Source organism: Scleropages formosus, chromosome 3 (assembly GCF_900964775.1).
Source record: "Scleropages formosus chromosome 3, fSclFor1.1, whole genome shotgun sequence".
Lineage (NCBI taxonomy): Eukaryota > Metazoa > Chordata > Actinopteri > Osteoglossiformes > Osteoglossidae > Scleropages > Scleropages formosus.
The window spans coordinates 8,529,478-8,539,309 of NC_041808.1; the positions used below are offsets into that span (position 1 = coordinate 8,529,478).

The 9,832-nt window shown below is 48.3% G+C and overlaps 2 protein-coding genes across 2 annotated transcripts; one reads left to right on the top strand and one right to left on the bottom strand.

Moving 5' to 3' along the window:
* Positions 1–911: 911 nt before the first annotated feature.
* On the bottom strand, positions 912–3,713 carry LOC108923739 (zinc finger protein 300-like). The gene is made up of 5 exons (XM_029250521.1): positions 3,300–3,713; positions 2,770–2,837; positions 2,629–2,669; positions 2,337–2,521; positions 912–2,164 (listed from the first exon to the last, which is right to left on the bottom strand). The coding sequence occupies exons 1-5, from the start codon at positions 3,495–3,497 to the stop codon at positions 1,385–1,387; spliced, it is 1,272 nt and encodes a 423-aa protein (XP_029106354.1). The 5' UTR covers positions 3,498–3,713; the 3' UTR covers positions 912–1,384.
* A 2,312-nt stretch (positions 3,714–6,025) lies between these two features.
* LOC108923755 (eukaryotic translation initiation factor 1A, X-chromosomal) lies at positions 6,026–9,367 on the top strand. The gene is made up of 7 exons (XM_018734701.2): positions 6,026–6,242; positions 6,756–6,839; positions 6,962–7,065; positions 7,557–7,607; positions 8,700–8,781; positions 8,904–8,995; positions 9,120–9,367. The coding sequence occupies exons 1-7, from the start codon at positions 6,227–6,229 to the stop codon at positions 9,123–9,125; spliced, it is 435 nt and encodes a 144-aa protein (XP_018590217.1). The 5' UTR covers positions 6,026–6,226; the 3' UTR covers positions 9,126–9,367.
* Positions 9,368–9,832: the final 465 nt, after the last annotated feature.

Genomic DNA, 9,832 nt, shown 5'->3' on the forward strand with positions numbered 1-9,832 from the left:
TGAGAGAGTTCCCAGCATGAGGGGAAGTAAGTATACATTTGGTTTTGTTGCACAAAAGCTATTACTGTGTTAATAAGATGAAACAGCCAGGCTGACACTACAGAAGATCAGAATTCTCTTGGGTTTGAGACCCCAACTGTGTACCTGTCCCAAAATGTCTGTTAAAATACCTTTTGTTGGAGTAAAATGATCAGGTAACAGGGAAAAACACTGCTGTATGAAATAATAAACCTAGTGTTTTTATAAGCTGGTGTAGCAGTTTTCCATCACATAGCACCTGTCACGTGGGCACTCAGTTCTGACATGTATCTGAAACCTGAAGAGCTCCATTCCCACCTAGACACGTTATCGTGACTCAGCGGAGTGGTGTTTTATACCGAGTTTCACCCATAGTGTCAGAGGTGCTGGCTTTCCGTTTCCCCGCAACGCGATAAGGCTCGCGTGACTTCACGTTAACGGTGCTCATCAGTGAAACGCCGTTCGGGGTTCTTTTTGAAAGCGTTTCCCATAGCGCTTTTGTTTCATAACATTAACAAACTGCTTCAGGAAGCCCCAAAGCAGCTGTGCTGAACTCTTCCGCCTCACAGCTGCTTTCAGCAATAACCTGCTGTCAAAACCAGCCATCAAGATCCCTGCAAATATGTACCTGATACTTATCTCCAAAGCAACTTATTAAGCTACCCACACTTATTCACTCATTTATACAGATTGAAAATTTTTACTGGAGCAATTTAAGGTAAGAACCTTGTACAAGGGTACTTCAGATGAAGTTGGGATTTGAACCCACAACCTTTGGGCTCAAAGGCAGGAGCTCTGACCGCTACATTTCAAGCTATAGTGTAGTGACCTGGTTAATTTTCCCTACCTTCACACAAACAAAATCAATAACACACGCAAGGAAGACCACACGGCTCACCGAAAGGCTTTATTCGCTTATGCTTAAATAACATGTCGCTATCTTTGGAAAATGTTCTATGAGTACAGGACATGCACTACAGGAGCAGAGGCAACGTGGACTAAAGGACGGGCGGATGAGGTCGCAATGACAGTAACGTCATCCAAACGTCCCATCCCGGGGTCAGGCGGTCATCGATCCATCAAACATTACTGAGAGCAGCGGCCCTGAACTCCACATCTAACGGAACTAAAGAGAATCTCCTCTCGACATCGACAGTGACCCTGCAAACAAGGTGATAACACCTTCAGCAGAAGTTTAACAAAAAAAAAAAAAAAAAAAGACCTCCCTAAACGAGAATAAGCAACCGTGTATTTGAACTTTTCCGAAAGGCTGCCCCGGCAGAGCGTCTCGTGCTCCTCTCCAGCCTCAAGAGCGCGAGCGGTTAGTGTCCAGCGACTCGGCTCGCCCACGGGCGGTTGCAGGCGTTCACGAGGGGGAAAGGCCCAGAGTCTTGTCCCCGACGTGGCGCCGCTGGTGGATGTTCACCTCGCCCTTGGTCGTGAAGCACTTGCCGCAGAAGGAGCAGTTGAAGGGCTTGTCGCCCGTGTGGCGCTTCAGGTGCACCGTGAGCTCACCCTTGCGGATGAAGCACTTGTCGCAGAAGGTGCAGCTGAACGGTTTCTCCCCGCTGTGGATCTTCTGGTGGGCCGACAGCTGCCACTTGTTGCCAAAGCACTTGCCGCAGTCGGAGCAGCTGAAGGGCTTCAGGCCCGAGTGGATGAACTCGTGTCGGTTCAGCTGACCCTTCCTGGCGAAGCTCTTGTCGCAGTGGGTGCACCTGAAGGGCATCTTTGCCTCGTCGCTGACCGTTTGGGGCTGTGGGGCCAACTGCTCGCCACCGCTGCTGCCGCCGTCGCTCTTCCCCCCATCCACCCTGTGGACCCTCTGGTGAGCCTCGAGCTCCGCCTCCCCAAAGAAGTCTTTGCCGCAGTCCGAGCAAATGTAGAGTCCCTCGGCGGGCTCGCCGTGCCGTGTCTCTGCCGGGTGCTGCCGCCCGCAGCCCGTCTGCCCCCCATCCACAGGCCACAGCGCCGCCGCCCGTCTGGCGGCGTCGCTCCTCTCCGCCTGGCTGTTTGCGGTTCCCCTCAAGCCGCCCTCCCGCTCATCCGAGTCGTAGTCCATCTCCTCCTTGACGGTGACCACAGCCATTTCTCCAGGATCGCTCGCCTCGTCTTCGCTCTCAGATGAGCTTGTGCTGGCAGGAGTCTGTGACAGGAGCATTAACAGAAGCATTAACCGCACGCATGCAGTCGTCTCCGTGGCGATGGCAGAAAGCCAAACGCTTCTGGATAGAGGACAAGGTGTGGCTGTCGTCACTCGGGCTGATCATCAGCACCATTTCCAGTTTTCTGCGTAAAATCAAGGTGAGCCACGGTACCTCGGCTGCTGCGCTCGGTGACGACTCCTCATGGTAAAGGTCCCCCGCGAAGCCGATGTCGGTGACTTCCTGCTTGATCCTGCGAGATGTCTGAGTCTCTCCGTCCACCTGGAAGGTCATCCTTGGATGGACATCATATTCCTGTGGCTCCTCCTTGATGGTGACCACGGCCACACTGTGAGAGCCTGCGGATGACACGGTCACGCTGGATAGAAACGCCCCCTCAGCGGATGTCCCAGGTGTTTGGCGACACCGCGATAACATAACGATCAGCTGCTCATGGCTCTCTTACCTGCTCCATCTGAAGGCGCGGTTGCCGGCAGGTGCAGGGCGCTGCGCAGTGAAACACAGTGTCACTCTGTGTGTGTACGACTCACTTCATCACACTGCAATCACACACACGTATTCAGACACTCATGCGGGTATCACCCACCTGTCACCCTTGGCCCCCGCAGCCACTGGGATTGGGTTCGCTAGGGTGGGGGCTCCATCCACAAAATGCTGCAAATGAATTAAACAGCCATTCAGCTGTGCTCCGGTACTGTGTAACACAGTAAGAGTGCGGTAAATGAGCATGACATGTCCCACACCACCAGGAGGAGACCTGAGAGAGACAGGGTGAGACTTGGTACACCCAGGCCCGGCGGAGGCCCAGCCAGTGTGTATCATATTCACATGATGATGTGTGTGTTACTCACAGTGTGTTTCATCATTGCGAGCTCGCGCTCCGCTTCAGAAAATACACAACGTGTCCAACTCAGTCTCAGATCCTGTGTGTGTGTGTGTGTGTGTGTGAGAGAGAGAGAGAGAGAGAGACAGGGGCACACACACTCGGCGCTGGCGTAAAACCGCTCATGACGCCCTGCTGCTGCGCTCCGCTGTTGTATCGCAGCTCGCTCAGTCAGTGCTACATGCCGCGGTGTCTTTCATGCAGTCGCGTGCCCGCGCCGCGCGCGCGCTCACCCTCGAGCAGACGAAGAGCCGCCGCTCCCCCTCCGCCGGGCCCTCCGAGGCGTACTGGTCGTGCGGCCACCCACACAGGCGCATCCACAGGAGCCGCTCCTCGCGCGCCTCGGGCAAGGGCACGAAGCGGAGCCCGCGGGCGCGCTCCGGGAAGCGCGAGTCCGCGCCGCACTTCCCCCAGCAGCAGCGTTTCGCCATCCTCGCGGCCCACCGAGCGACACGCAGCCTCGCAAGCGGCGCCGGACGTGTGACGACACCGGCAGCGTGCCGACGCACGGTCGTTTCCACGACAACGCTATAAGGGCGGCATGTAGAGTTAAACGCAGCAATTCTAAAGTGGTTATTTAACTCGCAGTGTGAGGGGCGCTGAAGTGTAATCGCAGCATGTAAAGTCGTTACTAAGGACTGGCTGCAGCTTTAATCACTGCTCGCGTTCGAGTTACACACTTAAAAACCGTCGGTCGTTCATGCACCACTTTACGACAGCTGTAAGCGATATACGGTAACGTGGGCCACCACGTGATCATTCTCTGTCACAATCGCGACAAAAAAGTGCATGGCGTACGAATATGCCCTTAAATATATTTAATAGCCTTTTAGATTGTCGTGTAGTGTTTGCGTTGTTTTTTAACTTATATATTTATGATTTGTTGTTTTAAGCTTAATCCTGGTGGAATAGACAGATTTTAGGAAGTGTTACGTTGTTGAAAGTTTACTGCTGCTGCTGCTGCAGGGTGGAATGTGATTATCCGTGTAATATATTATATATTTGTCCTATGGTTTTACATTCTGTCAAATGGAAGTGAAAGTTTGTTTTGTACATTTCTACATTGCTACATTTTCGTTCATTGTTAATGAGAGAGGATGTTACCTTTGAGTATGGTTTTTTTCCTAAGTTCTCTATGTTTTTAGTATGGATTCATTTTTTTAATTTGTACTTTATTGTGATATGTAGGAAGTTTCTGGTGTCTTTTAAATACTATATTGTGAGTATGAAGTTTGGGGGAAAAGATTTGCACCAATAAATTTACTAATAAATATTCACCTATGGGGGGCGTGGTGGCGCAGTGGGTTGAAGCAGGTCCTGCTCTCCGGTGGGTCTGGGGTTCGAGTCCTGCTTGGGGTGCCTTCCGACAGACTGGCGGCCCGTCCTGGGTGTGTCCCCTCCCCCTGCAGCCTTGCGCCCTGCGCTGCTGGGTTGGGCCCCGGTTTGCCGCAACCCTGATTGGGACAAGCGGTTTCATTCAGTGTTTGTGTATTTGCCTATGTATTTATATTAATATTCAAATTCAGAAGCACAGAGGTTTCCTGCTCCAATGTGGTGGAATGTCATCCCTCTTACTCAGAACTGCTGAATCTGTCTGAACATTCAAGTCAGGTCTCAAAATGTGTCTTTCACTCACTTCTCCTATTTCCTAACATATTACGCTTATCTGTTAAAAAAATGAAAGGGGTGCGGTGGCGCAGTGGGTTGGACCACAGTCCTGCTCTCCGGTGGGTCTGGGGTTCGAGTCCCGCTTGGGGTGCCTTGCGACGGACTGGCATCCCGTCCTGGGTGTGTCCCCTTCCCCTCCGGCCTTACGCCCTGTGTTGCCGGGTAGGCTCCGGTTCCCCGTGACCCCGTATGGGACAAGCGGTTCTGAAAATGTGTGTGTGTGTGTGTGTGTTAAAAAAATGCCAAAAAAAACTATATGCAGCTTCTAATTTAATATATACTGGTTTATACAGTGGAATCACGTGTCTGGATCTAGATCTCTGTCTGTTAATGTAAAGCACTGTTGCACTGTTTTCCAATATGTATGTTTGGTGAAAAGCATCTGCTGAATGAATAAATCCATCCATCCATTTTCAAGAACCGCTTGTCTTTCTCAGGGTCATGGTGATCCAGACCCTATCCAGGAAGCACTGGGCATAAAGCTGAGGGTGTATACTGTAGACAGAATGCAAGTCTATTAACGGGTAGCCACTCACCCATTCACAGATTAGGGGCAATTTTAGTGTCACCAATCCACCTGCATGACATGTCTTTGGACTGCGGGAGGAAACCATGCAGACTCTACACAGATGGAGTGGGGATTGAACTCATGTTCTCTTGCTCCACCCAGGTGTGCTGAGACAGCAGCACTGCTTGTGCCACCATGCCACCCTAAATGGGTAACTCTAAAATGTAAACTGTGTATCTTTTCATTTGGGGTAAAGGAAAAAAGACTTTCTTGAAAAATATTTAATGGCATGGATGAGGCATTTAGCTGAATCTGAGCAGATAAGATGCTTCTGCACACATGAATTTACCATGCTGCTGCCATCGACAGTCGTATCATCAGCAAAGAGAAGCGACCCAGTTTTACTTGCAGCCATGGCCAGGCCATGACCCTACTTCCACCGTGCTTGACAGATGAGGTGGTACTCTTCGGATCATAAGCAGTTCCCTTTTTCTTCACACTTTCCTCTTTTTATCATCTTCTACAACTGGCTGAAGTCTGTCTCACCTGCGCATGACAATTTGTTCCAGAAGCCTACAAGGTTTTTCATGTCTTTTTACAACCAACTGTAACCAGACCTTCCTCCTTTTGAGGCTTACCAATGGGCTTCGTCTTTTTGCGATCTGTATTTAATTACACCAAAAACCCAAAAAGGTCTACTGTCAGGGTTTCCGTCCGTCACAACCATTGTTCTCGTGTTATAGGGTATTGTATAAATAAAGTTTGGTTTGAAAGACGGCCGTCATTGCGCATGCGCGCGAGAATTTCTGAGAGCGCACTGCGTGCTAGAGGAGAGTGAGTGAGCCTTCGGAGTCTCGTCCTTTCTTACGTAGTATTTAACACAGAGCAGGACAGCAGCATAACACTAGATAACAACCCACTACAGCAGAGCACGGCACAGTATTATAGTGTAGTTTCGCTCCCGGCGCAGCGCCACTTCTGAAAATGCCGAAGAATAAAGGTAAGAGCGTTCAGTGTGGGCCGCCGTTGGGGGGGGGAAGCCACTCCTCCTGGAAGTAAACGATAGTGCTGATGTTGTGTTAACTTGGTTAAGCAATCGGTTTGTTAACTCAGCGTCTTCCCTTCGGCTTCGCTACTGGCCTGGGAGCCTAGTAGTACCGGTGTTTTGGCTGCTGGACAGTTTGGGCCGGATGCGCGCAGCTCGTCCGTCGTCATATCTGTGCCGAGAAGTCACGTGGGAAAAAACTGTTTACCCCCCCTGTAAAAAATTGATTCTGATCTTATATGACAGATCACCTGGCAAATGCTTCACTCGGGAACACAATCTGTGCTTGTACTAGTGGAAGAGGTCCAGGCAGCTTAATTTTCTATATTCTGAAAACATAACGGGGGAGACGTGTCTCTCCAATTATATTTTTATGTAGCTGCTCTGAGTCATTTTGATAATAGTACCTGATAAGTTGTTACACCCTTGGTGAAAGATGACCGGTTTCCTAACTGCGTATCTCTGTAGGTAAGGGAGGTAAAAACCGGCGACGTGGGAAGAATGAGAACGAGTCGGAGAAAAGAGAGCTGGTGTTCAAGGAGGATGGCCAGGGTGAGTGCGGCACGTTCCTGCTTCCTCCTCTTTCCTCACCATGTGGGTCCTTGGAATAGATGAAAAGATTTTCACACAGGAAAGATGTGGCATTCTGACCGGTTCCTGGTTTTTTCCTGCAGAGTATGCTCAGGTCATCAAGATGTTGGGGAACGGGCGGCTGGAGGCCATGTGCTTCGATGGCGTGAAGCGGCTTTGCCACATCCGGGGGAAGCTACGCAAAAAGGTATTCTTATTCCCATAACCTGCCTGACCAGAGAGCAACCTACAGAAAAAAAGTCTGAAACAATGATGCATTGATTAGTACATCCTCTACTAGGTTAGCAACAGCAAACACTCTTATCCCTGTCAGTGTTTAATTATACCTGGATATTTTTCTTTTTAAATCCAGGCGTATTCTCTCCCTTGAAGCTACAACATAAGACACCTTCTAGCCACCAGTACTGTTCCTTCAACATTACCTGCTTCCCAAAGCTTAGAGGGTGTTTCTTTATTGTCATGTGACAATGAAAGTACATCTTGTTCTGATATTGTTCAATGTCATCTGCTGTTGTGGTGCTTAACAGCCTGTTTACTTCCTGACATGTCTGTATGCAGTGAGTTCTTGGTTAATATGGGCCAACAAAGGATCCCTGTGGATTTCAGAGCTCCTCGGAGTTGCAGTTGGAAACCGTACTTACTAGACTCACACTTCCCTCTCTGATTCTGCCCTTCTAGGTCTGGATTAACACATCTGACATCATACTGGTGGGACTGAGGGATTATCAGGTAGGCTATAAGAAGTAATCTGAACTGCAACAGTCTTCACTTTAAGAACGTAAAAAGTAAAACAAATTAGGTTAAAAACTTGAGTGATCTTATTGGAAATTGCAGTAGGCTTCACCCGAGAACATACAGCACGGTAATGACAGCAGACACAAGTGTGTGCAAATAAACAGTCAGATAAAAGCAGCACTGATATCTTAACAGGACCACTCCATTCTCCAAAAAACTCTGGAGTCTGGGGTGCTTTGTCTGAAGTCTTGCGACTACAGTGATAATGTCATCACACTCCGCCTTCCCGTAGGAGGTAAATGGCTTGAGGAAGTGCAAGAGGTATTCTGCAGGAATGCATACCAGTGGCAATCGGCACAGTGTCCAGGCCACAGATTTGTTTGGGAACCATGACAAGTCCAGAATTACTTGTTCACAAGGATGGCAAGTCCATCACCTCTTAACACACTATTGCTAATCTGTCTGCTCACACACAGGACAGGCACTCTTTTCAGCCCCAGGGTGTGAGGTCAGGCCCATCCAGAACACCAAACCTCCACTGAACAAGCAGCCTCTTTAGGGCCATTGGATGAATGTCTCCACAAATAAAAACCCCACTGCTGCCACAGCTGCAACCATCAATGGAATAAAGCTTCCAGTGAAGCAACAACAAACCACACACAAGCTCCACAGCTACTTTACATTCACTGTCAACAAAATAAAGAGTAAAACAAAGTCCAACAAAATGCACTGAAAAGAGACAAAACACTAGAAAAGTTTAAAGCAACACAAGGTGACTAATGAAAATATGAGACAGTGCCGCTGTACCCAGAGCGGCCACCTCGCACAGGGTTCAGGGATTCATTCAAATTCCTTCTATGTGCGAACATACTTTGCAATAAAGCTCGTTCTGATTTTACTTTCTTGCCCTTCTCATCAGACAAAATCCCTAGGGTATTGGCCCCTCAGGGTGCGTTTATTAGGGAGCAGCTCTGTTTTAATCTGCTCTCTGACATTCTGATGGAAGCTGTAGTGGCTGGGATACCAGGTACTACATGGTACTTGCTCTGATGCTGACCCTGCTGCCGTGTTCTCCTTTTGGTGCAGGACAATAAGGCTGATGTCATCCTCAAGTACAACGCTGATGAGGCACGCAGTTTGAAGGCTTATGGAGAGCTGCCGGAGCATGGTGAGTCCGCATGTGCCACCGTTCAGCTGGCACACGTGTGGTTGGAACCTAGATTACCAGAGCTGCTTCTGGAGTTCTCTGATCTGCCTGCTGCTCTGACTGTCCCTCTGTTATTCTTCCAGCCAAAATAAATGAGACGGACACGTTTGGGCCTGGAGACGACGACGAAATTCAGTTTGACGATATCGGTGATGATGATGAAGACATTGATGATGTAAGCAGGGTGATTCTGTGGTTCATGTTACAGTGCTTTGGGGTTTTACGTGGCTCTGGTGAAGTAAAATTGTGGTATGTCTTGTGTCTAAGTGTAAAGTAATGCTCTGTACCCTTCCCCGCAGATCTGAAGGAACCCCACTTATGAAAAGAGTGGCAAGTTCCCCATAAGACCCAAGAGGAGACACTAAGCAATGACTCTCCACGTAGCCCCACAATTCCTCATCATCTCCCTGATTTTTTTTTTTTTTTTTAATGTATTTATATTCTGTTTTGGTTAATGTCAAACACAGAGTATTTGTATTCACAATAAACACATAACCTGTTTTGTTTAGTCCTGTACTTTGTTTAATAATGGAATCATGACTGGTTCCTGAGCAGACTAACAGATTTATTAAAAAAAAAAAAAGAAAGTATTAGAGGAATTTATATTTTCCTTTCAGATATGTATCATGTTTGATCATGTGACTAAAGAATTATGTGAAGATAAATGTCAACTTGGAGTGACTTTTTATATTTTTCAAGGTATTGTATGAGTCATTTCTTTAATAAATGAAACCAACTTTTCTTTATTGAAATGACTGTGTGCAAGACCCTAAAGAGCCTTTGAAATGGATATTTTTACTGTAGCTAAGTATTTTTACATCTTTGCTTTTCTGCTTGCTGTGAAAGAACTGTGTGTCCTGTGTTTGTGAGAGTCTTTTTTTCCTCTGTGTATGAGGAGGGAGAGAGTAACAGCATGCCTTGTTTACCATGTCTTAGGGTGTCAAGGGTTTGGGGTTGAGGTCTTTGGATTCCTGCTTTACTCTTGCAGTCACAGCTCCTGGAAACAGATGTA